The sequence below is a fragment of the Hemitrygon akajei genome, chromosome 4 (genome assembly GCF_048418815.1).
Source record: "Hemitrygon akajei chromosome 4, sHemAka1.3, whole genome shotgun sequence".
In the NCBI taxonomy this organism is placed as follows: Eukaryota; Metazoa; Chordata; class Chondrichthyes; order Myliobatiformes; family Dasyatidae; genus Hemitrygon; species Hemitrygon akajei.
The window spans coordinates 169,537,772-169,565,465 of NC_133127.1; the positions used below are offsets into that span (position 1 = coordinate 169,537,772).

At 40.3% G+C, this 27,694-nt stretch overlaps 1 protein-coding gene across 1 annotated transcript in view; it reads left to right on the forward strand.

The window, feature by feature from the left end:
* The window catches only part of LOC140726923 (FRAS1-related extracellular matrix protein 2-like), a 212,443-nt gene that overhangs the window by 144,281 nt on the left and 40,468 nt on the right, over positions 1-27,694 (forward strand). Inside the window, exons 7-13 of the mRNA XM_073043928.1 lie at positions 20,428-20,577; positions 22,746-22,955; positions 23,750-23,947; positions 25,265-25,429; positions 25,517-25,699; positions 26,546-26,676; positions 27,312-27,470. Of these exons, the coding sequence (XP_072900029.1) occupies positions 20,428-20,577; positions 22,746-22,955; positions 23,750-23,947; positions 25,265-25,429; positions 25,517-25,699; positions 26,546-26,676; positions 27,312-27,470 (1,196 nt within the window). The remainder of the gene's footprint in view (positions 1-20,427; positions 20,578-22,745; positions 22,956-23,749; positions 23,948-25,264; positions 25,430-25,516; positions 25,700-26,545; positions 26,677-27,311; positions 27,471-27,694) is intronic.

The following is a 27,694-nucleotide window of genomic DNA, read 5'->3' on the forward strand; positions in this document are numbered from 1 at the left end:
GAACTGCTGCTCACTGGGTGTTTTCCACACATTCTTTTCATTCTGAATCATAAAACGGGCAGGGGATGGAAGAAGGTCATTTGGTTTGTAGTAGAGCAATATGGACAGTGCCATTCCCTCATTCTTTCCATGTGTTTAACAGTTATTTTCCCTTTCAAGTACTTACTAGAATCCATTTTGAAAACGTTGATGAATCTGTTCCATTCCACTTGAGCTCATTTTTGCTGTGCATAATATCTATTATTTGGTTCTTTTACAAGCCATCTTGGAACATGCTAAATACACCACTCAGTCACAAAGAAGGTGAAGTGCTGCTTCATAGTTATCTCTGCCATCAATGCTCGTTATTGGTTTAGTTTGGGTTGGATCATAGAAGGATTGACAGCATGGGTACACCAAGGCCACCACAGTAGAGTAGCAGCTAGCGCAATGCTATTACAGCTCAGGGTGTTCAGAGTTCAGTTCTAGCGCTGTCCTGTAAGGAGTTTCTGTACGTCCTCCCCGTGGAATGCGTGGTTTTCTCCAGGTCCCCCCGTTTCCTCCCACAGTCCCAAAACCTAGTAGGTATGTTAATTGGTCATTATAAATGGTCCTGTGATTAAATTTAGGTTAATATGGCTTGATGAGGGTTGCTGTGGGGTGTGGTTTGAAGTGCTACTTTGTGTTCTATCAGTAAATAATAAATAAATAAATAAACTTTAAGTTGATTTCTTCAAATTTCTGAAATTTAATTTTGATGCTGGTTACTATTCAATAGATGTCAAGCAAAAATTTAAAAGAGAAGGAGTCTTCTTAGCATTTCCCAGTATCTTTGAATTACATACATGGAGACTTGGGAGTACGTTGATTACTCAGAATGTATGGTGTTGACGTGAAAATCTGAAAATATTTTCATAAGCATGTATAGTGAACAAGTACAGAATCTTAGATGTTAATGTGGAGGTGCACGGGAGTGAGATAGATCAGCTGGTTGAATGGTGTCACACAGCAACATCATCACACTCAACATCAGCAAGACTAAGAAGTTGTTTGTGGACCTCAGGAAGTGGAAGTTGGATGAGCACACTCCAGTCTTCATTGAGGAGTCTGTACTGAGCATCTGTAACTTCCTGTGCCCAACACGTTGATGCAATGATGAAGCAGCTCGACTTCATTAGGAATTTGAAGAGACTTGGTATCAAAGTTCAAAGTAAATTTAGTATCAAAGTACATATATGTCAGCATATACAACCCTGAGATTCAGTTTCTTGAGGGCATACTCAATAAATCCAATAACCATAATAGAACCAATGAAAGGCGGCTCCAACTTGGGTGTATAACCAGTGTGCAAAAGACAACAATCTGTGATGGAGATGGAGAGTCCTTGAAAGTAAGTCCATGGGTTGTGTGCCACTAAGATTCATGCAGATTTCGATAGATGTACGTTCTAGCTGCTCGCATCAGAGCCGCGTATAGAGCCCCCAATGCACATGGCTGCTGAGGATTGTAGACTCAGCCAGTTCCATCACGGGCACAACACTCAACACCATCGAGGACATCACAGCAGCATCCATCACTGAAGACCATATAGGACATGCCTTTGTATTATTACCATTGGGGAGTAGGTACAGGAGCTAGAAAAGACCCACCCTCAATGATTTAGGAACAGCTTCTTCCCCTCTGCCATCAGATTTCTGAACAATCCACGCACACCACCTCATTATTCCTTTTTTTTTACTAGTTATTTTGTAAGTTTTAGAAATTTTGTGTCTTTGCACTGTTCTGCCACAAAAAAAATTCTGAACATTTAAGTCAGTGATGAAAACACATTTTATCATTCTGACAAGGTACTGTGTATGGGTGGCTTAAATCTGAAGAGACCAGTGGCCCAGTTTTTGAGCTCGTAGCTATTAAGTGAACAGTAATCTGGTGAGGGTAAATGACCACATTCCTACTGAATTCAGAATCATTACAGGACAGAGCCAAATTTGATAAGAGAGCAGGGGAACGACTGTTAGTAAAAACTAATGACTAACCTCATTCATACATTATGGCTGCAATGAATAATCCGGCAGATTTCATGGTGGAAATGAGGGTCTTGAACTGAAACATCTGGCTGTTAAACTGTGCCCTAATTATATCCAAGCCCCCTATTCCAGAGTGCATTGTTAAGTGGTGTGTATAGTGGGACCTGTCATATGGCACACCACACTAGCTTTTACTTTATTGTTGAACCTAGATTGTACAGTGACACCCGTGAGAAGGCATTAAGATCTCAAATTTCTTTTTTTATGGTATTTTTAAATAGAAGACATCTGTGGCAATCAGACTGACGACTGCCATTCTCTGCCTCACAGGTGCAGCAATACACCAACGCACAACAATACAAACATAGTAAAAGGATGAATGAAAGGATACAACTGCATTTGGTGAAGTTATTAGTTCTTAGGAAATATAACTGTTATCATTGTGCTCCAGAATCATCAGGCATTGATACTTAAGTAGATTCTGTACAGCCCTAGGTAATGATTTGCCATATTTGTTAACTTGTATATCCCAAATCATCACACACAAAATGCTGGAGGAACTCGGCAGGCCAGGAAGCATCTACGGAAAAAAGTGCAGTCGCGTCATTTTCAGGCCAAGACCCTTCAGCAGGACTGGAAAAAAAAAGATGAGGAGTAGATTTAAAAGGTGGGGAAGGGTCGAGAGAAACACATGTAATTCTCCAGAACTTCCGCCACCTCCAATGGGATCCCACTACCAAGCACATCTTTTCCTCCCCCCCCCCCCCCCTTTCTGCTTTCCGCAGGTATCGCTTCCTACGCGACTCCCTTGTCCACTCGTCCCCCCCCCCCATCCCTTCCCACCGATCTCCCTACTGGCACTTATCCTTGTAAGTGGAACAAGTGCTACACCTACCCTTACACTTCCTCCCTCACCACCATTCAGGGCCCCAGACAGTCCTTCCAGCTGAGGCGACACTTCACCTGTGAGTCGGCTGGTGTGGTATACTGCGTCCGGTGATCCCGGTGTGGCCTTTTATATATTGGTGAGACCCGACGCTGACTGGGAGACAGTTTCGCTGAACACCTACGCTGTCCGCCAGAAAAAGCAGGATCTCCCAGTGGCCACACATTTTAATTCCACGTCCCGTTCCCATTCTGATATGTCTATCCATGGCCTCCTCTATTGTCAAAATGAATCCAAACTCAGGCTGGAGGAGCAACACCTTATATACCGGCTGGGTAGCCTCCAACCTGATGGCATGACCATTGACTTCTCTAACTTCCATTAAGGCCCCTCCTCCCCTTCTTACCCCATCCCTGACATATTTAGTTGTTTGCCTGTTCTCCATCTCCCTCTGGTACTCACCCCCCCCTTTCTACTGAGGCCTCCCGTCCCATGACCCCTTCCCTTCTCCAGCTCTGTCTCACTTTCTCCAATCACCTTTCCAACTCTTAGCTTCATCCCACCCCCTCCAGTCTTCTCCTATCATTTCGCAATTCCCCCTCCCCCCACCACTTTCAAATCTCTTACTATCTTCCCTTTCAGTTAGTCCTGACGAAGGGTCGCAGCCCGAAACGTCGACAGTGCTTCTCCCTATAGATGCTGCCTAGCCTGCTGCGTTCCACCAGCATTTTGTGTGTGTTGTTGCTTGAATTTCCAGCATCTGCAGATTTCCTCGTGTTTGCGGAATATAAGGTGTTGTTTCTCCAAGCTGAGTGTGGCCTCATCGTGACAGTAGAAAAGGTCATGGATTGACATAATGGAATGGGAATGGAAAGTGGAATTAAAATGGGTAGCCACTGGGAGATCCTGCTTCTTCTGGCAGATGGAGCGTAGATGCTTGTCGAAAAGCTCTTCCAATCTGCATTGGGTCCCGCTGGGTGCACCAGACTCAGTGTATGATCCCAACAGACTCACAAGCGAAGTGTCACTTCACATGGAAGGACTGTTTGGGGCCCTGAAGGGAGGATGTATAGAGCCAGGTGTAGCAGTTGTTCTGCTTGCAAGGTTAAGTGCCAGGAGGGAGATCAGTGGGGAGGGACAAATGGTTAAGGGAGTCACATAGGATGTGATCCCTGTGGAAAGCAGAAAGTGGGGGCGGGGAGGGAAAGATGTGCTTGGTGGTGGGATCCTGTTGGAGATGGTGGAAGTTCTGGGGAATTATGTGCTGGACACGGAGGCTGATGGGGTGATAGGAGAGGACGAGAAACTCTATCCCTGGTAGGGTGGCAGGAGGATGGGGTAAGAACAGACATGCGTGAAATGCAAGAGATGTGGTTGAGGGCAGTGTTGATGGTGAAGAAAGGAAAGAGTCATCAGTAGATGAGCTGTCTCCAGAGATAGATGCAGTGAGATTGAGAAAGGGGAATGGAGATGTCAGAAACAGACCAGGTTCATCTGAGGGCAGGCTGGAAGTTGGAGGCAAATTTGATGAAGTCAACGAGTTTGCACGGGTGCAGGAAGCAGCACCAATGCAATCATTGATGTAGTGTTGGAAAAGTGGAGGAGTGATACCAGTGTAGGCTTAGAACATAGACTGTTCCACGTAGCTGACAAGCAGGCAGGCATAGCTGGGACTCGACTCATGTGAGTGCACATGGCTACACCATTTGTTTGAAGGAAGTGGGAGGAGCCAAAGGAGAAATTATTAAGAGTGAGGACAAGTTCCACTTGACGGAGGAAAGTGGTGGTGGAGTGGAATCGGTTGGATCTGGAGTCCAGAAAGAAATGGAGAGCTTTGAGGCCTTCCTGGTGCGGGATGGAGGTGTATAGGGACTGGACATCCATTGTGAAAATAAGATGATGGGAGCCAGGGAACCTGAAATCATTGAAAAGATCTAGAGGGTGTAAACACAAAGTACACTGCACATGCTGGGGTCAAAGCAACACGTACAACAAGCTGGAGGAATTCAGCAGGACGGGCAGCATCCATGGAAACGAGCAGTCAACGTTTCGGGATGAGACCCTTCGTCAGGACTGAAGAGGGAGGGGGCGGGGCCCCATAAAGAAGGTGGGGGGAGGCTGGTAGGTGCCAGGTGAAAAACCAGTAAGAGGAAAGATCAAGGGGTGGGGCAGGGGAAGCAGGGAGGGGATAGGCAGGAGAGGTGAAGAACGAATGTAAGGGGAAAGCACTATGTGTAGTAGAAGAAGGCAGAATTATGAGAGAGGTGATAGGCAGCTGGAGGAGGAGGCAGAGTGAAACTGGGATGGGGGAAGGGGAGAGGGAGGGAATTACTGGAAGTTGGAGAATTAAGTGTTCATGCCAAGGGGCTGGAGACTACCCAGACGATATATGAGGATGTGAGGTGTCACAGGTGTAGTTAAGAAGGGACTGAACTAGGGGGAATAAAACAGAATGGAGGTACGCAGATATGAATTCAGTGGGGCAGGAACAAGCTGAAACAATGAGTCTACCTGGACAAGCGGGTTTTTAGATCTTGGGTAGGAAGTACAAATGGGAAGTGCGCTGTGTGGGAGCTATGAGGTTACAGATCATGAATTTTTGTTATTTGTAAAGTAAGCAAGAAAAGGTCAGTGGAACTGATCCTATTATTCTTCTTGGGCATAAGGCTGAAGATGAGAAATTCAAATCACTGCTACTCATTTGGATTTCAGGATTAAGCAATTGTTAAAGTTTTATGAAACATTGGTGAGACCGACTTAGGAGTATTGGTCACCTACCTACGGAAAAGATAGCAATAAGATAAATAGAATGCAGAGAAAATTTACAAGTATGTTGCCCAGACTTGAGGACCTTACTTATAGGAAAAGGTTGAAGAGGTTCAGACTTGATTCCCTGAAGTGTAGAAGAATAAGGGGAGACTTGATTGAGGTACACAGAATTATGAGGGGTATAGATAGGGTAAATGCAAGCGGGCGTTTTCCATTGTGGTTGGGTGAGATTAGAATTAGAGGTTAAGGGTGAAAGGTGAAATGTTTAAGGGGAAAACGAAGAGGGAATTTCTTCATTCAGAGGGTGGTAAGAGTGTGCAGTGATTTGCCAGTAGAAGTGGTGGTTGAAGGTCGATTTCAACATTTAAGAAAAATTTGGGTACGTACATGGTTGGGAGTGGTATGGGGCACTATAGTTTGGGTGCAAGTTGAAGGAACTAGGCAAATTAATAACTCAGTACAAAACTAGATGGGCTGAAGAGTCTTTATGTGATGTATGACAAAAAGGTGTTTAAAGTGCACTCAAATTGTTCAACCCAGATTTTTCTTTGCTATTATGAAGGCAAGTGTTGATTAGGGTTTGTCAGCATGGCTTGGTGCAGGGAAAATGATGTCTCATGAATTGGACTGAGTATTTCTGAAAAAGGGAACAAGAACATTAGCTAGGGCAGGGTGATACATGTTGTCTGCATGGACCTTAAACAAGGTGTTTGACAAGATTCCACATGGTAGGGCTGGTCAGGCAAGTTAAAACTTGTGATCAAGGGGGAGCTGGTCACTTGGATTTGGTGATAGGAGTTAAATGGTGAACTTGGGAGTATTTTTTTCTGATTGGAGGCCTGTGGCCAATGATGTGTTGTAGAGATTAGTGCTGGCCCAAATTATTTAGTAATAACTTCTTTTGTGTATTCAGTTGGCATGATTAGTAACTTTGTCTATGATACCAAAATTGGTATAGTGGACTGCGAAGAAGGTTGGCATAAGTTTATGACAGGATCTGGGTTAACTGGGAAATTGGGCGAAGGAATAGCAGATGGGATTGGACAATTTTGAAGTGATACAGTTGGGTATGTTTATCCAGGCCAGGACATAGACTATGAAAGCAGAGCACTGGGGAGTGTTGTAGATTTTGGAGACCAAGGGGTACAAACACCTAGTTCGCCATAAAGTTGCAATACATGTAGGTAGGTTGGTGAAGAAGGGGGTATCACATGCTTGTCTTCATTAGCCAAGGTATTCAATATAGGAGTTAAGACATCAAGTTACAGTTATACAAAATGATCGTTAGACAACAGATGGAATATTCAGTGCATTTCTGGTAGCCATACTATAGGAAGGATGTGATTAAGCAAGTGACAATTCAGAATATTGCCTGGACTGGAGGATTTGAGTTATAAGGAGAAATCGGATAAGCTGAGACTGTTTTCTCCAGGAGGAAAAGGGGCTGAAGGGTGATATTATAAAGGTTTATAAAATGATGATGGCGTTGATGGGGTAGTTAGTCTCTGTCCTTTTGTAAGAGTAGAGTAATCTAAAACTAGAGAGTATAGGCTTAAGATGAAAGGGGAAATTTTAAAGGGGATCTGGGGGGTGGGGGGGGGGGTCAGGATTTCACATAGGGTGATAGTTACACAGGACAGAGGAGAAGTTAGAAGCCGGTACAATTGTAATGCTTAAAGTGTGGTCACATTCATGAATATGAGTGCTTTAGAGGATATGGGCTAAATGAAGGCAGATAGGACTAGTTTAGACAGCCATCTTAGTTGACATGGACAAATTAGGCCAAAGGGCCTGTTTCCATGCTGTACAACTCCATGAATACGGAACTAATTCCTGCTGTACCAAGGTGGGAAGAGCGACAGAACCAGCACTGGAGCCCGACTTCTGACTGGCACTCCCGTGTCACCCTGGGTGAGATGGAGTTATGTGGTGAAGCCAGGCAAAATTACCCCATATACATTTGAGATTTTTCACAAGCATTTATCCAGGTTCTTAATTTAATAGATGTATTTTAAACAAAGAGACATTTTCACAGGGACAGAAAAGAAATAGAGATAACATGATGGGATTACATGATAACTGGGGAGGAGATGAATTGACACTGACATCGAATATTTGATTGTTTTCTGAAATTCTGTCTAAAACTTCATGCACCTCTAGCAACTTTTCCCTAGTAACAAACAATCTGCTCAAGGAGCTCAGTGGGCCAAGCAGCATCTGTGGAGGTGGAAGGAACACTGGTAGTTCCTTTCCTCATTCAGATGCTGCCTCAGAGTCTTGAATTTTAACTAATAGAAGAAAAATTATGAAGTAGCAACTTAATTCCAAGGTTTTGGAAAGAAAGGATGTTGGAAATGTAATATTCTTGGAGACAGTGAGTTCCATTTATTGGCAGAGAACTGGGTAAGTGTACTGAATTTCCTCTCAATAATTCTTTTAGGTGCATTTTTACAACAATGATGGTTACCTGTGGTTAACATTACCAGATTTTTCTTTCCAGGTTTACTTATTAACTTCAATGTAGATTCTTCAGCTGCAGTAGTACATTTCAAACTCATGCCTTCTTATCAATCACCCAGGCCCCTTGATACCACTGTGTCAGTCACACTCAGTATGTGAAGTGAAAGATATCTTTGGATACGATTATTCACTCAGTAACTGTATATTTAGTTGTGACAGGCTAGGCCCAAGCAGCAGTCACACAGTTATCTCTCAAGAGGGGTTCAGCAACTAAGTCAGAACTTAACTAACTCCCACATCTTTCCATCAGAGTTCCTCCAAGCTGCCGAGTGCAAGGTTTACTCAGACGAAAGCAGAACTCTTCTGCAGCACTCCCACTTTCTTACACAGGGAGGGCAAGTTGGGGCTTGCGCATTAAGGCAATGATTTAATGCCACCTTCCATCAGACCTGATCTGTACAAGTCAGTGCCTTGTAACCATATTAACACTTTAATCAGTTTTGCACTTTGTATAAGGCTCTCCTCCTGTTCTCTGCACATGACCTGGTAGTAACCTAGAAAACCAGATAATATGTTGTGAGACTGATCTATAGCAGGACATCTGCATAAAATCTGAGGCATTATGCTTTGTGCATAGTTAACTTCATTCGCCACTTCTCTGAATGGTTCTATGACCTACAGAATAATAGTGAGAACGGAGGGTGTAGAGTTTACACAGCTTGCATTCTTTTGCACAGTTGTTTGTCAGTTTTCTGTTTATGTACAGTTTTCCATAAAATATTATTGTATTTTGTTATTCCTGTAAATGCCAGCAAGAAATTGAATCTCATGGTAATATATATGTTCTTTGCTAATAAACTTACTTTGAACGGCACATTAGTGTAACGGTTACCGGAATACTACTACAGCGCCATTGATCACCAATTGGGGTTTAATTCCCACCGCTGTCCATAAGGAGTCTGTACATTCTCCCCGTGACCATGCGGTTTCTCTGGGTGATCTGGTTTCCTCCCACGTTCCAAAGATGTATGTTAGGGTTAGTGAGTTGAGGGCATGCCACATTGGCACTGGAAGAGTGGTGATACTTGTGGGCTGCCCAGTACAATCCTCACAGATTTTATTTGATGCAAATAATGCATTTCACTGTGTGTCTCGATGTACATTTGACAAATAAAGCTAATCTTTAAAAAAAATATTTTTTGGACTTTGTTTGAATACATCTGCATCTGACGTTATTGGGTATTCTATCAGTTTGTAATTCCACTGAACCGTGGCAGTGAAATTAAAAGCTCAGAAGTTGTAAGTTTGACCCTGTGGAGGACTACAAAAGTATGGTGAATTGATTCAAAAGTTTCTGATTTCATTAACACGAGTATGGAAAGAACAATTACCCTATACCATTTTGGGCAGAGTAACATTTTATTATGTCAGTTGTATAAGATAAACTGTTATCACTGATATGTTGCAGGTTTCCCTTCAAATCATGTGATGTAAAGCTTGTGCTGATCTGCAGAAATATAATTATAACAGTCAACATTACACAACTGAAATAACCACAACTTTAGGGAGAAATGTTTCCAAATGCTACCCTGATACTCACTTTTGTCACAAATGAAGAATTCCCAGATATCATTTCTTGGAAAAAATATTTTTGTATATAAATATAATATTTTCACCACACATTTGGTAATTCTTATTGAAGTTACTTTTAAAATGTTTGGACAAATCCATACTTTGTGCTCTATCACTTTCTTAAGAAGAACCAGGGATGTTAGTTTACATTCCTCTCTTCATAGACAACTGTTGACCATCATGAAGTTGCTGGAAATCATTGGCATAAATATTGTTGGCAGATTTATCCAGCATCTAGATGGATACTGAATAAATCTGCCAGAGATATTTATGCCAATGATCACTCTTATGTAAACACTTCTCATGGCATGGCAGTTATTGACCTTCGTGGCACCAAAAACTAACTATCCCAAGTATGGAATTTCATTCATTAATGGTTTTAATTTTATAAGAATACTTTAAAACAGTCACATCTTAATTATTTTTACTTTTCTATTTGTACCTTTCTTTCTCTTTCTTAATCTGATTTCACCACCCTCCCCCTGCCACAGTTATTATTGAGAATTACTTGTCTTTAATTCCCCCTCCTCCTCCTCTCTCCTAACCTGATGAATAGGTTCATCTGAATCTACTCCCTCAGGTAGAAAAGTTTTTGGGAGTACCTGCTGATAGTAATGGAAATATTACATCTGTAACAGAAACAGAGCTGGTAAATGTATACATAACTATTAATATTATTTATGAAATAAACAAGAGTTGATGGTACTCGTACGAAAGGAGTTATGATATTAATAAGACGTAGTATTAATGTATCAATTGAAAGGACTGGCACTGACAATGAAGGACGTCTAGCTTTTTGCTGTACATCCATTCAGGGTAAAAAAGTTGCACTCATTAGCCTATATGACTCAACTATATCCGAGGTTGAATTTTTTTCCCTCAATTACCTCACAATTACTGAAGTTAAGTGACTACCAACTATATGTTGGTTCTGACATGAATGCTTTGGTAAACAATAACCTCGATAAATCTTCCTCAACTATATCAAGCTCTCAAGAATCTATTTCCAAAGCACTTTACGGTTTTAAATCTAACTGATGTGTGGAGGGTGCATAATCCATCTGCTAAAGACTATACCTTCTTCTCCCAAGACATAAAACTTTCTCTAGATAGATTACATTCTTATATCCCCCGGTTTGCTGCCTGTGTTACCAACAGTAGAATTTTTGCCCAGATATCTATCTGATCACAACCCAGTTATATCTACTTTTAATTATGCAGAATTAAAAATAAGGCTACTACATGGAGGTTTAACTCCACCCTTCTAAAACAATTACGAATTTCTAACACTGCTGAGAACAAAACTGACAGAATTCATAAATTTAAATAAAAATAGTGTCTCAGATATGACAGTGATTTGGGCCTCCATCAAGGGTTTCTTACGAAGTAACGCCATATGGTTCAGTTCCCACCTACATAGAACATAGAATAGTACAGCACATTACAGGCCCTTCAGCCCACAGTGTTGTGCCGACCCTCAAACCCTGCCTCACATATAACCCCCCAACTTAAATTCCTCCATATACCTGTCTAGTAGTCTCTTAAATTTCACTAGTGTATCTGCTTCCACCACTGACTCAGGCTGTGCATTCCACGCACCAACCACTCTCTGAGTGAAAAACCTTCCTCTAATATCCCCCTTGAACTTCCCTCCCCTTACCTTAAAGCCATGTCCTCTTGTACTGAGCAGTGGTGCCCTAGGGAAGAGGTGCTGGCTGTCCACTCTGTCTATTCCTCTTAATATCTTGTACACCTCTATCATGTCTCCTCTCATCCTCCTTCTCTCCAAAGAGTAAAGCCCTAGCTCCCTTAATCTCTGATCATAATCCATACTCTCTAAACCAGGCAGCATCCTGGTAAATCTCCTCTGTACACTTTCCAATGCTTCCATATCCTTCCTATAGTGAGGCGACTAGAACTGGACACAGTACTCCAAGTGTGGCCTAACTAGAGTTTTATAGAGCTGCATCATTACATCGTGACTCTTAAACTCTACCCCTCGACTTATGAAAGCTAACACCCCATAAGCTTTCTTAACTACCCTATCTACCTGTGAGGCAACTTTCAGGGATCTGTGGACATGTACCCCCAGATCTTTCTGCTCCTCCACACTACCAAGTATCCTGCCATTTACTTTGTACTCTGCCTTGGAGTTTGTCCTTCCAAAGTGTACCACCTCACACTTCTCTGGGTTGAACTCCATCTGCCACTTCTCAGCCCACTTCTGCATCCTATCAATGTCTCTCTGCAATCTTTGACAATCCTCTACACTATCTACAACACCACCAACCTTTGTGTCATCTGCAAACTTGCCAACCCACCCTTCTACCCCCACATCCAGGTCGTTAATAAAAATCACAAAAAGTAGAGGTCCCAGAACAGATCCTTGTGGGACACCACAAGTCACAACCCTCCAATCTGAATGTACTCCCTCCACCACAACCCTCTGCCTTCTGCAGGCAAGCCAATTCTGAATCCACCTGGTCAAACTTCCCTGGATCCCATGTCTTCAGACTTTCTGAAAAAGCCTACCATGTGGAACCTTGTCAAATGCCTTACTAAAATCCATGTAGATCACATCCACTGCACTACCCTCATCTATGCGCCTGGTCACCTCCTCAAAGAACTCTATCAGGCTTGTTAGGCACGATCTACCCGTCACAAAGCCATGCTGACTGTCCCTGATCAGACCATGATTCTCTGAATGCTCATAGATCCTATCTCTAAGAATCTTTTCCAACAGTTTTCCCACCACAGACGTAAGGCTCACTGGTCTGTAATTACCTGGACTATCCCTACTACCTTTTTTGAACAAGGGGACAACATTCGCCTCCCTCCAATCCTCCGGTACCATTCCTGTGGACAACGAGGACATAAAGATCCTGCCAGAGGTTCAGCAATCTCTTCCCTTGCCTCGTGGAGCAGCCTGGGGAATATTCCGACAGGCCCCAGGGACTTATCCATCCTAATGTATTTTAACAACTCCAACACCTCCTCTCCCTTAATATCAACATGCTCCAGAACATCAACCTCACTCGTATTGTCCTCATCGTCATCAAGTTCCCTCTCGGTGGTGAATACCAAAGAGAAGTATTCATTGAGGACCTCGCTCACTTCCACAGCCTCCAGGCACATCTTCCCATTTTTATCTCTAATTGGTCCTACCTTCACTCCTGTCATCCTTTTGTTCTTCACATAATTGAAGAATGCCTTGGGGTTTTCCTTTACCCTACTCACCAAGGCCTTCTCATGCCCCCTTCCTGCTCTTCTCAGCCCCTTCTTAAGCTCCTTTCTTGCTACCCTATATTCCTCAATAGACCCATCTGATCCTTGCTTCCTAAACCTCATGTATGCTGCCTTCTTCCACCTGACTAGATTTTCCACCTCACTTGTCACCCATGGTTCCTTCACCCTACCATTCTTTATCTTCCTCACCGGGACAAATTTATCCCTAACATCCTGCAAGAGATCCTTAAACATCGACCGCATGTCCATAGCACATTTCCCTGAGAAAACATCATCCCAGTTCACACCCGCAAGTTCTAGCCTTATAGCCTCATAATTTGCCCTTCCCCAATTAAAAATTTTCCTGTCCTCTCTGATTCTGTCTTTTTCCATGATAATGCTAAAGGTCAGGGAGCGGCGATCACTGTCCCCCAGATGCTCACCCACTGACAGATCTGTGACCTGACCCGGTTCGTTACATAAAAGCCAGCTTCAAAAGATTTCCACCCTAGAAGAACAATGTAAGGTTTTGGAGAATGATCTCAAAAGGAGATACACCATAACAAAAGAAAACGAGCTCAAAACAAAACAAGCAGAATTAAATGATTTATTAAGAAGCAGGGCAGAATATATGATCCATATAACCAAACGTAAGTATTATGCAGAAGGCAGCAGACCGAGCCATCTTTTGGCACTAACGCTCAAACAACAGGAAGCTAAAAGCTCTATAGTGGCGATTAGATGTGCTAAACGCGGAGTAGTATCTTCAACAGAGTAAATAAACAAGACATTCAAGAATGACTTTAAAGAACTCAGTTCTCAGTTCCTTCTGAGAATGACTTCACAGATTTTTTTAGTGGATTAGACCTCCCTACATTGTCACTAGATGACACCAAAACTCTAGACTCTCCTGTTACACTGGATGAGCTACTTAAAGCAGTCAAAGCTACAAATAAGGGCCATACGCCAGGTATAGATGGCATACCTGTGGAACTTTACCTAGCACTTTGGAATATTCTTGGACCAGTATGGTTAGAAACATTAAATTATGCTATTGGAAATGGTGCTTCCCATAGAGATCTAAACACAGCCCTGATCACAGTTATACCTAAACCCAGTAAGGACCCCTTGGAGTGTGCCAATTACCATCCAATCGCCTTGATAAATGCTGACCTCAAGATATTTTCCAAAGTCTTAGCCAGCAGACTCGAGACAGTAGTTGGGAAAATAATTAGCTCAGATCAAACGGGCTTTATCAGGGGACGTCTCACATCTGATAATATTCGCCAACTCTTACACATACTGAGTGCATCACATAAAATCCCACCAGCCTGGGGCCTGCTATTTCTAGATGCTGAAAAAGCATTTGATCACCTTGATTGGCCATATCTTTGGAGAATTCTAAAAGAATTTAAATTTGGCGATAAATTTATCAATATGATTAAAACACTGTATGCTAATCCTTCAGCCCGGGTGTGTGTGGGAGGAGGTTTTTCAGTGTTATTTGACATAGGACGGGGCACACGACAAATACTTCTCTATCGTCTGTGGCTAAAACAAATTACTCTTTAATTTTAAAACAAAATAGAAGATATTAATAGATGGAGACACCTGCTAGCATCAGTCCCAGCCCATATATCAGTCATTAAATTGAATATCTTACCCCGCATTAATTTTGTCAGCTCAATGATCCCACTTGCACCTCCAGCAGGATATTGGCATAAACTGGACTGCTTACTACGACGCTATGTTTGGAATGGTAAACGACCCAATATAAAGTGGTCAGCTCTACAATTCAAAAAGTCGGATGGGGGATTGGCATGTCCAAATTTTAAACTGTAACACTGGGCATTTGTATTAAAAAGTCTTAGCTATTGGATGGAGGAGGATAAAGTCTTGTCATAGAAAAAATTTAGAACAAGAGCTAATAGCACCAATAAGGTTGAAGGACTTTCTCCTTATAGGGATGTCTACCAAAAACTGTGATTTGTATTACGGTCCAATTTTAACCCGTATGCTGCAAGTGTTTAGAGCAGCAGAAAAATTCCTAAAATTTAAAAGCGTATGGTGCAAATCATCGCCATTATGGAACAATAATCATCTTCTATCTGGGGGGAAACCATTCACTAACAGAACTTGGGAGGATAAGGGTATTACTACTCTTCAAGATATTAATGGCGCAAGTACTATCCTTAGCTTTTAAGAACTGGTATCTCGATATAATATTGATAAACACTCTCTTTTCTACTTTAGAGTAAGATCAGCTTGTAAAGACTACGGGGTTCCCTGGGGGTCAGATTTAAAGGATTTTAAGTTGGATACAGAGTGCTCCAAGACAGATCGTGTCATATATCTATGATAAATTAAACTCCCAGAAATATATGCCCACATCAGGAATGAAAGCCTGGGATAGGGACATATCTGAATTGGGACAAGACTTAGACTGGGATGTGATTTGGGATAATGCTGCCAGTGCTTCGAAAAACCCAAATCATCGTTATATACACTTGAAATTTTGTCATAGAGTGTATCTAACACCGAGAATTAGACATCAAGTGGGACTGATTCTTGACCCATATTGCTCATTTTGCCCTCATGGAACCATTGGCTCTTTTATACATGTTGTATGGGAATGTCCAGGGGTTTTTGGTTTGTGGGGGCAGGTTATCGGTACTCTTACAGAACTATCGAGGGTACAATTACCAATAGACCCCACTGTACATCTTCTAAATGATGACTCCCACCTTTCCCTTATGGAAAAAACATGTAAAATCTGGCTGGCAGGCCTGACTGCAGCTAAGTAGATCGTAGTCCAGCGTTGGAAACCTCCTCATGATATTTCAAGTACTCACTGGCTTTGGAACTTTTTGGACATTTCTTACCTGGAATTATCATCAGCAAGAGTAAATGATACACGACCAAACACAATCTTAATGTGGACTAATTTGATATCTAACTTAAAAGATCTTCTGTTAAAATACGAATTCTCTGTCTGTGTATGCACTACTATTTAGTTGTTGGTGGGGAGGAGAGAGAGGGGTGGAGAAGGGGTGGGGTGGAGAGGGGGATGGAGATGAGGGTTGGGGGGGTGGCTGGGTTAAACAGTCAAAATGTAGTCGGCAACTGATTGTATTGAATGTAATTTGTTGGTGTTGCAACAAAAATTAGTGATAATGAAATAAAGAGAGAGAAAGAACTGCTCAATGTTCTGCTACAGTAAATTTTACACACATCAAACATAACCTACTGGTCAACCTCGATGCTTTGCAATTTGCCTACTGGAGCAACAGGTCAATGGCAGATGCCATCTCTCTGGCACTACATTCCTCATTAGAACACCTGGAGAATAAAGACGCATATGTACGGCTCATTTTCATCGACTACAGCTCTGCCTTTAATACCATCATTCCAAATGAACTGATTCCTAAGCTCCGGAACCTGGGTCTTAGCACTCAGATCTGCAGCTGGATCTTCAACTTCCTCACAGACAGGACCCAGGCTGTAAAAATAGGGGACAAGCTCTCCTCTACAATAACTCTGAGCACCGGAAGCGCAGAAACAAATACACTGTGATGATTGTACGCTCTTGTATCAATTGTTTGGTGACAATAAAGTAAGTAAAGTAAAGTAAACTGGCTACTGTTAAAATATCTTTGCATTTGTTTTTAGTTCTTATCAACCTCTCCTTTGTAAATTCCTAAATTATTGTAAAATTTGTCAGATTATAATTACACCCTTCCCACAGTCGCTACAAAGCAGGAAACCACTGACAGAACAATCTAATTACAGTGTAAGAAGTTTAGATAGGCAGTTTTCTTTGTAAATCTAGACATGGAATGTATGGTGGAAAAATTAAAGTCAAGCCAGAGTAGATCTGATTTTGTCTCTGCATCCTGATCCAATTATCTCCTGATCATTAACTCTGCTTTGCCTGAAGATTACATCTGGACCTGACTCTCCACATGCATTAGCAAAGTACTGGAGGTGATGAAACTTTAAATTTAAAATGGAATAAGTTAATATTTTCAGCAGGTTGGGGCACTTTTTGCCAAGGAAAATAAAATTCGCATTGCAAGTTAATGTTAATAATAAAAACTTAGTTTTTATCCCTCAAAGGGAATGACATGGCAAATTTTAATTCAAATTTTTCACATCTCTGCGGATATTAAAAGTTGAGACGGTCTCCCTGTGCTAGTAAGGAAAGTGCCTCGGTTTTTGACACAGGACTGAATATGCAATTCAGGTTTATTAATCCTCATACTTTTCTCAGCAAATACTGATCTCTCATCAGAGCATGCACTTTAATTGGACCAACTTATTTGCTGCTATTTTAATGATGTCATAAAAATTTGAATAAAGTCATTACCCTGAATTTTTTTAGCACACTTTTATAGAGTGCACAAGATCAATTAATATATGACCAGTTGGTTTGCATGAATTGCTCTCCTCAGAAAGGCTGCTGGGTTCGAGCAGTTGCTCTCGGAGATGTTATGGAAATTCTGAGATTTATGGATTGGACTATAGTTCACATTGGCCTCTTTCAGTTCTATGATTGTTTTCCATGTTCTCACCCATTCCATCTTGTTGTCGATTGGGTGGTTGGAGGCTTGGGGTTTGATGTTCTAGTTGCTGTTCCTCCATGTGGGCGATCTGTTAGTTTTTGTGCAAGGGAGGGATTGGTGGGGGGGGGGGGGGTCTGAGGTTAGTGAGTTTTTGTTTCTTTTTCTTTTTCTGTGGGGTGCTGATGTTTTTCTTTCAACTACTTATATGGTTTTTCTGTATTTTGTGGCTATCTGGAGAAGACAAATTTTAGAGTTGCATTCTACTTACATGCTTTGATAGTAAAATAAACATTTGAACTTTTGATTTAATGTTTAGGTTGACGAGTATTTGTCAGCACTGGATGCATTCTAAGGATCATACTTGTTTTTGGGAGATTACACAGATTTTATCCTTGTTTCATTCATTTCCAATTTGCACTCCCCTAAAATTCTAACATTACAGAACTGTCTCAGCTCCTGATCATGACACACATGGAATCCCTCCACTGTTTGAACACAGGGGAAGATATTGTGCTTTTGAAGAGCAAATTGCATCTCCATGGAGATGGTGTGTATCTTATTATATTCAATTTTATCATTTTGAAAGACAGAAGGTCGACGTAAAGCTTTCAAAAGTCCATAATACAACTAGCACTGCTTTGTGGCAATTTGTTCCAGTTTTTCATCATTTAACCGAGGGCTTTAATGCAGCTTTAATGCAGTATTGAAGGACTACAGTGCTGCAGATGTTCAATTTAAGGACTATATCAGATGAGGTGTGCCCTTTCAAGTAAGACATGAAAGATCACCCAGAGCTATTCAGTGGGGTGTGAGGGGTGTGGGGAGATGTATGGTTAGTTCTCTGGCTCTTTGGATTAACGTTTAATGATTTCCTAACATCTGAGGCAAAATGCCAAATACAACCGGTATAGCGAGTACACTCGTGCTTGCCATTTTGTTAAATAAGATAAGCTCCCATGTTTTTTTCCTTTATGAATTGTTTCTGACATTACAGAATACCCACGGCCAACATATTGACAGTCCATTGCAGCTGCTCTGCTTCTGTTATCAGTAATTACCCTCACCCCAGCGTACAACATAGGGGCAAGGTGATAGAGGAGGAATTAAACAGCAACTAGGTAGACAAAAAAGAGTCGACAATTTGTTCAACGCTTCCTTGACACTGATTCCTGGGAACCTCTGATCCCTGACCACTCAAAGACAAGGAGCATTCATGATAAAACTGAGATCCACGGGGAGCAGGCAGGGCTCCTGCATTAGAAATAGAGTATCTCACAAGCTATCCACAGATCTGCCCTGGCTATCCGTGGGAGTGTCTCGCTATTCTACTCTCTCCTTGCACTGTGTACATATTTATTTGTTGTGCTATATAAAACATTTTTATGTCTCAATAAAGCTGTATTTGCCTCATGCACATTGAAACACACAGTAAAATGCATCATTAGTGTCAACAACCAACGCATTCCAAGGATGTGCTGGGGGCAGCCCATTAGTGTTGCCAAGTTTCCAGAACCATCATACCATGCTCACAATTTACTAACCATGACGTCTTTGGAATGTTGGGAAAAAAAACTGGAGCACCCGGAGGAAATCTACAGGGTCAGAGGGAGAACGCATAAAACTCTTGCAGACAGAGGTGGGAATTGAGGCCCGATCACTGGTACTGTAAAGCTATCTTCTATGCTACACTGTACCGCTGCTGCTAAACAAATTTCACAACACCTGTCAGTGATAATAAACCTGATCCGGATTCTGATTCTGATTTTCCTGTTTTGCCAGCAGGGAGAAGGCAGTTTGACACAAATTGTACTATTTCAGAAGTGTGTTGAAAGAGATGAAGCAATACCAATTATGGGTTTTGCTGTGAACCAATAGTGGGAAAGATTCATAGATACAGTATTCAGCCTACATAGTGCATTTTGTAGAAAAGAGAATGAACGTTTGGAATTTTTTGGCAAATGATTAAACTTGCTACCACAAGGTTAATCAATCTGCTGAAAAATGTATCTGCAATTTCCTGCAAAAAATAAAATAGAGCAGATTAATTCTTAGAAATGTATTAACAAGCAATTAAACATTTTGTTCCAAAACAATGGATTCTAATCTATTGAACTGAAACATACAATAAGTCAATGGATATATTTGAAAGCCTGTGTTAACTCAAATTACTGTACATTTTGTTTGTACTTTGTCTTTTTTCTTTGCCTGAGTTGTTTCGAAAGAACTATCTTAACTTTGTACTTTGGTTACCTGAGTCTTATTTGTATTGATAGGATTTCTCACTAGTTCTGTATCTGTGACTGCTTTTGTGCACACTGCCTTTCATTTACTCTTAGGGGGAGTCCAGGCAGTGAGTAACAACAGGTTGCCAGTTCAGCACAGCCAATTTTCACTCAGTTCCTGCGCAGTTTAGTTTTAAAGAAATAAGCAATTGGTTATCAGGAACAGAAGCTCTCTGACTTGTACTGGGCACAGAATAATGCTCTCTCTTGTTTGCCTCCTGATATGAAAATGCTTGTCCTGCATTAATTATGCTTACCTGATGTGGATAATTGCAGAAACTTGAATAATCGTTGTGCTCAATCAAAACAGCACCCTAATATAGATCAATCTGCATCTTGTCATGTTTACACTCTGCTGAAGTTTCTAAGTAATGTTATAGAAAGTTTTCTGCGGAAGTTCATTTTAATCAATGCTGTTTTGATAGTTTCATCAAATGAGCAAGCATTACTTTTTTAATATTCCGCTTGTTACAGGAAACTTGATTCCATTGCTACGGGAAGCTTTCCTCATATTGTGGATGGAATTATGTGCCTGATTTGATAAAATGGGTATTGGCAAGCTGGTGCACATATTCTTCACTCTGTTGCTATTATCTCTCTCCCAGAACCAGTTTTTTACTTTGGCGACACTGAGTATCAAGTAGATGAAAGTGAAGGCTATGTGGAAGTTCAAGTCTGGAGAACAGGAACCGATTTGTCCAAGACCGCGACAGTGACAGTTCGATCCCGCAAAACGGACCCAGCGTCAGCAGAAGGTGAGACCACTCATCTGTTATGCTTTTTAATTGACAGCTCACACAGGCTAGGAATGTGACTAATCCTATTATTTGCCGCAGAATAATCAAAGCTATGCATGGCGCTGCATTTATATCAATAAAACATTGCGAAGGAGTGTAATCGTGCCCCGTGGCATGCATGAATTCTGGGAAGGTCACCATTTGCACATCTGATATTTGATGGCAAGTAATTAAATTGTCTAAATAAAATTTATCATCAATAGAGAAACTTAGTATTGATGATTTAATCAAGAGGTAATTATTGAGACAATATAAAGAATTCTGCAGACATTCAAAGCCTTTATGTGGGCTCCCCCACCAGGTTTTTGTTTAAATTTGTAAATAAACCATATTCTCACATGGAAAAAAAGCATCTTACTTTACCGTCACCATTTAATTCATTCATTATGTGCCATGTCGTATGAGGTTGGCGATAGTGGTCTATGATTGTTCTTGGCAAACATTTCTACAGAAGTGGTTTGCCATTGCCTTCTTCTGAATGACATCCATCACAGATCGGATTTATATGAGAGTAAAAATGAGCTAATTTATCTTTAGACATGTGAGCCCTATGCACCACTTTAAATTGAATCAACGTATGTTTAGCACAAATAGAAGAAAAGTTAACTAATAGAAGAATTTTCTCCCATAGGTAAAGGAAGTTGAAGTTCCTTCTCCCATTCATTTTTAATTTTATCAGATATATCTGACTGTGTTTTCATAATCATATCATAAATGATTGCTATTAAACCATCTTGATAAGTGTTTAAGCCTAAGATTTTTTCCATGATATCAGTTGGGTATGAAATCGGGAAAGTAGGTAACATCATATTCAAAATATCTCTGACTGTAAGTATCTAAAGAAATGGGATCTGGGCAAATTATATTTATTAGACAACTGTTCAAAAGACATGAAACAGTTATCCAAAAATCAATCACCAAAACATATTATACCCTTCGTTTTCCATATTAAAAAGGCTTGATCCATGACAGAGGGTTGAAAGAAAAAATTAGATATAATAGGACTTGATAAAATATATTTATCCAAGCCAAAAAATTTACAAAACTGAAACTATATTTGTAATGTATATTTAATTACTGGATTAACCATTTGTTTATTCAATTTAGAAAGAACCCAGGGAAGCGAAGTCCCTAAGATGGAAACCAATGAAAATCCTTGTGCAGAATTAATTCAAGGTTGACCCATTGTGGACTGACATTAATATCCACATCTTGTGTCCAAAATAATAAATATTGAATATTAATTGCCCAGTAATAAAATCTTAAATTCGGCAGGGCCAAGCCACCATTCTTTTTTGATTTCTGCAAGTATTTTTTACTTAACCTAGGATTTTTATTCTGCCATATATAAGACGGAATTTTAGAGTCAATAGTATCAAAAAAGGATTTAGGAAAAAAGATTCGTACCGTCTGAAAAAGATATAAAAATTTAGGTAAAATAATCATCTTAATAGCATTAAGATGCTATTTCTTCAATGAATTCAGGTAAAGCACCTGGCCCAGATGGTTATACAGCCATTGCCTTCTTCAGGGCCGTATCTTTACAAGATGGCTGACCCCAGCCATTACCAATACTCTTCAGAGGCTGCCTGCCTGCTGTCAGTGATTGTATAACCAGGACTTGTGATATGCACCAGCTTCACATGGACCTGATTGGGAAGGGGCTAAGCAGGTTTTGCACCTTGCTCAAGAGTGACCAGCAGGCTAGCGGGTAATTGAAACTGATTGACGAATTTGATGGGCACAGGAAGTGTTGGTAACGCACAGTGGTGAAGTGGTTAGTGTAATGTTATTACAGCGCTAGCGACCTTAGTCCATTTCTGTCTCTCTCTGTAGTTCTCCCCATGACAGTGTGGAATTCCTCCGGGTGCTCCGGTTTCCCCCCACATTTCAAAGGTGTACGGGCTAGTAGGTTGATTCATCACAGGGGTGTAATTGGGTGGCACGGGCTGGTTGGGTCGGTAAATCTTTCTATTACCCTGGAAAGTGGTGCTGTTACATTTCAGAGCTACAGCAATATTAAAAATAGTTTGAAGGGAACATTGTGTTAGAATTGGGAGTTTTAAGGTATTTCTGGATCTCCAAGTTAATGAAAATTAACGAATCGCTACCGATTTTTTTTCTAGCTGGCGTTGATTACGTAGGGATAAGCCGCAACCTGGATTTTGCTCCTGGAGTGAACATGCAGACTTTTCGAGTGACTATCCTTGATGATTTAGGTCAGCCAGTCCTGGAAGGGCCAGAAAGATTTGAACTTGTCCTGCGGATGCCAATGCATGCAGTTCTTGGAGAGCCAAGCAAAGTCACTGTTCTCATTAACGACTCTGTTTCTGACTGTAAGTCTATTATACGTGGAAGTATGGCCTCCCAACGATGTGCCAAGAAACTGCAAAATGTTTATTGTGGAGAACTGAGGTGTTTAGCTCAGTAACATTCAAATATTCCTTAAAGCTAAGAAATGGGCAGGGATGCAAGTAAATACTTTGCTAAATTTTCATATTTAACAATTTTCTCAAAATAATTCTTTTATATTCTTACATATTTTGTGAAATTGATAAAAATCTGTCATCCCTCTTAGAATGTCTATATTTTTCTATAGTAAACTATATAAAATGTTAGCAGCTTTTTGAGGTTATGCCTGAATTTATTAAAAGTATACTTTAATATGTAAATTCTACAAGATATTGCATGGAGTATAGAATGTTTTTTTAAATAAAAATCATGTTAATCCTTTCTTCATAAGATCGAAAAAGAATGCAAATATTACGGGAGTACATTGGTAAATAAATGCTGCTTTGAGGTTGATGAGGTTAATTGAACTTCTGAATGTATTTCATTTTATTTTCCATTACAGTGGTAAATTGGGTGGGAATTGTGTATCTAATCAATGTATTTACCCATATGATCAGTGAAATGCAAATCAACACAAAAATAGATAATGGCAGAACAATCTACTGTACAATATTAAAATCAAATTGTATTTTGAATCTTACCAAGATAGCTGGTATCAGGGAAAATTTGCCATTTGTGTCATGTGTAAGTAGAGTTGTGTAATGGAGAACTTTGTTCTGTTTCACTCAATAAACAATTGTGGAGAGAACACATTATTAATCACTTCCATCTTCCTTAGTGCCAAAAGTGCAGTTTAAAGAATCTACTTACGTGGGGAAGGAGAATGATGGTCAGGTCACCGCAGTTGTTTACCGAAGTGGAGACATCAGCTATAAGTCCACAGTCCGATGCTATACACGCCAGGCATCTGCTCAGGTCATGATGGATTTTGCTGAACGGCCAAACACAGACGACTCTGTCATTACATTCCTTCCAGGTACTGTAGTTTACAGAAAAATATTTCAGCTCCGAATTAGAAAGCAAGCACTTTTCTCTTTTCCCTCTTGACCCTTTCCCGTGCAATGTTCGCATTATATTACTTGCAGATGTTGCCAAAATCTTTACCTTGGTCTGAAATCGCTTTTAACATCCCAAAATAGTCTTTTTTTCATTTGTTTTTAAATATCAACTTTATTTAATTAAAGCTCTAATTTTGTTGGAGTTTCTTGTATTGGGATATCTTCTCACAGATGAATCCGTGGTAAATAATATATGTTCACCGAAACATTGGCAAATAGGAGGAAGCTGTTCAGCACCTTGAGCCTGAACTCTTGAGAGAGGTTATGATTGATCAATAACCTTGGTAATTATAGAGTTAACTGCTTTTTATACTTTTCTAAAGGTTAGCTTTTTTTTGCTACTGAGTTACCTGGGCTCAAGTCCCACTCCAAAGATGGTGAGCAAAAAAAACTAATGCTGAAATTCCAAACCATTAATTGGGAGAATCTTATGCAAGATCTAATGAGGTGTTGAAATCAATAAAATACGATTTTCTCTGCCACATGAATGTAGGGATTCTACAGAATTAAGGCGATTTCCTGTCCAGGGAGGTCTCCAGGCCTTCTCCCTCAATTGTGGGATTAACTGGTAGTTATTGCATTGCTAACTCTGCAAGCTGCCTGTGTGCAATATGGCTGCCAAGTTGCATGTGGTATAAAGATGAAGGCATTGAACATTGAAGTTAGGCTGTAAAAGACTCGGGACAACATCAGGCGGTTTAAGGGACTGTGTCAAAGAAAATCCTTCCTTTTATTCACATGGACATGGCCTGGTCTTGGCATCATAATGACTTACTCCTTTAGAATTTGTAAAAATGTTAACTCTTGTGAAAAATCGTGTACAGGGATCTGCACAAAAGGAGTGTAAACTCCCAGGGATTATGCATTCATGAATACAAATGGAATGAAAAAGACAGTCATCTGAAATGTGCAAGAGAACACAGATCTTTTTTTCTTGACCCACTGTTCAGTATGTTCCTTTCTAAGATTTACACTTTTGTGTTTTGGGTTTTTTGGTTATGATGCCAAACATTTTGACCTAATGGATATTAAGAAAGGTAATTCAGTCTAGTTTTCAAAAGTATTCCTGTCAAAATGTTAAATATTATCCATCCCAGGACTGATTATAGAAATTCTAAATTAATTTGTACTTTTAGGTTATTTGCTCCTGTTTAAAAAAAAACTTGCATTTTGTATAAATTGGAAGTTCCTCTGTGTCACTTCAAAGTCTGAAAGCAATGTACATTGCTTCACAGGTGAAATTGAGAAACCGTGCACTGTAACTTTCAGTGATGATACAATACATGAAGATGTTGAGGAGCTGAGACTAGTTCTTGGGACGCCAAAGAGTGAATCCCCATTTGGTGCTTCAATTGGTGAAGTAAATGAAACCGTGATAAAGATCCTGGATGGAGCAGACAGTGAGTTTCAGAGTGAATGACTTTAATGAAATGAGTTCCTTTCTTGTTTCATGGACCACACTAACAGCACTTGGTTCTTAATTACAGAGGCTATTATCAAATTTGGAGAAACCAAATTTAGTATCAGTGAACCTAAAGAACCTGGGCAGATTTCAGTAGTAAAAATTCCAGTACTACGTCTGGGAGACACTTCAAAAGTTTCCATTGTACGAGTTCATACAAAAGATGGTTCTGCCACCTCCGGAGAAGACTACAATCCCTTGTCTGAAGGTATAGTTATGTGACGTGGTTTATACTTTATGTCTTATGTTTTAGATAATTATACTAAAATTAATCTTTGAGTTACTTGGAACAAGATTCAACCTGCTTTGATGATGCTTCTTGTGCATTTTGAATTTTATTTGATGTGGGGAAAAAATGCCTCAGACATGTCCAATAAGATTAACTACATCAATAAACACAGGCGTGTTGAATAAATTGCAGCTTTGTGTTGTGCAGGATTTGTGATTTTAAATCAGAAGTTTTGGGGCATTTAGCTTTGGTTAGGTATGAAAATTCCTCTGTGACGTGCATCAACAACTCCAGATTTGTAACACAGCTGGGCAGAAGTATGAAAATGTGAATTTTAAAATCAAACCATTGCTGTACAGCCCAACAAGCATAGTGGTGTTGGGTGAACTTGACCTGATATGAATTGGACATGGCCTTATCATCACCAATTAGAGGAACATCCTCAATTAAAATATCATTCTTATTTTTAAATCTCTCATTGTCCCCAGTCATCCTTGTCTCTGCTCCTACAATTACTTGTGGTGACTTTTTCAATTCTACTCTGCCAGTTGTTATTCCAAGTATGTAACTCAAAAGACTAAAGAAGAATTTAAAAAACACAAAATGCTGGCAGAACTCAGCAGGCCAGACAGCATCTATGGGAGGAGGTAGTGACCTCCTATAACCAGCATTGTGTGTTTTTATTTATTTCCAGCATCTGCAGATTCACTCGTGTTGCCTAAAGAAGATTTTTGTCTCTCAACATTGTTGAGAAAAATGTCTTGCCAAGCTTGAATAATATTGTCTCCTTTCTTGAACAAGTTGGTTGTTTCTGATTTATTTCAGAAATTGAATTTAAAGAAGGTGAAACTCAGCACTTTGTTGAAGTTGAAGTACTTTATGATGGAATGAGAGAAATGAGGGAGGCATTCACCATTCATCTGAAACCTGATGAGAACATGGTGGCAGAAACTCAGGTACAAACACAAAAGAAAAAATTATAACTGGATTAGCTGCAGGTTTATTAAAAGATTTAAATATAGTATTAACATTTTTATCAAACAAGGTAAAGAGAAAATTATAATCTGCTGCCGTAGGATAGGGTTACTACTGGGAAAAGATTAAATATCACAGCAATTAAATTAATATTTTTTCAGCTTTTACTTCTCTCCTTCACTCCCTGAGTACTTTTATCAAATGAGTTAAGTGGCATGCCTGCTTGCTCTTCTAAATAAATTATAGTCTTTAAGCAGCAAGACTATTTCTACTGATCTTGCTGGTGATCTTAGAAAGGAGCCATGAGACAAAACCGAAGGTGACTTTAGCGAAATGAGCAGCATCTGCTTGCCCTGGAGTTGGTCTTCCTGGACTCTGTTTAATGATAGTATTACCATCTAGCACTGAAGCATTGAATGATATTGGGATGTTTTGTCATACCTTTTTAAGGATTGGCAATAGATGATTTCATCAGTTGGCCCATTCTGATGAATAAGAAACACATTATTTGAGGTGTCCCTGTAACTGTGTAAATATTATCAAACAATGCTGTTGACTTAGTCATATTGCTTCCTTCCAAGAGAATGCAGGTGACATTTCTTTTGTTATTTCGCAGATAAGTAAAGCAATAGTATACATCGAGGAGATGCACAGCATGGCTGATGTCACGTTCCCGTCTGTTCCACAAGTTGTCTCACTGCTAATATATGATGATACATCCAGAGCAATGGAAAACCCCAGTCCTCCAGCAGGCTATCCTGTTGTCTGCGTTACAGTATGTATCACCATGTTAATATATCACTGTTCCAAGGTCCTGCCAGTATTAATAGCTTAAATATGCATCATGCTTTTATTGTGTAAATAAGAATAACACTTACAAATTGCTTGGAGGATTCAGCAGGTCGGGCAGTATCTATGGAAAGGAATAAGCAGTCAATGTTTTGGGCCAAGACCCTTCCTCAGAGCAATAGAATGTAATTTCGATGAGATAGTGTGAGT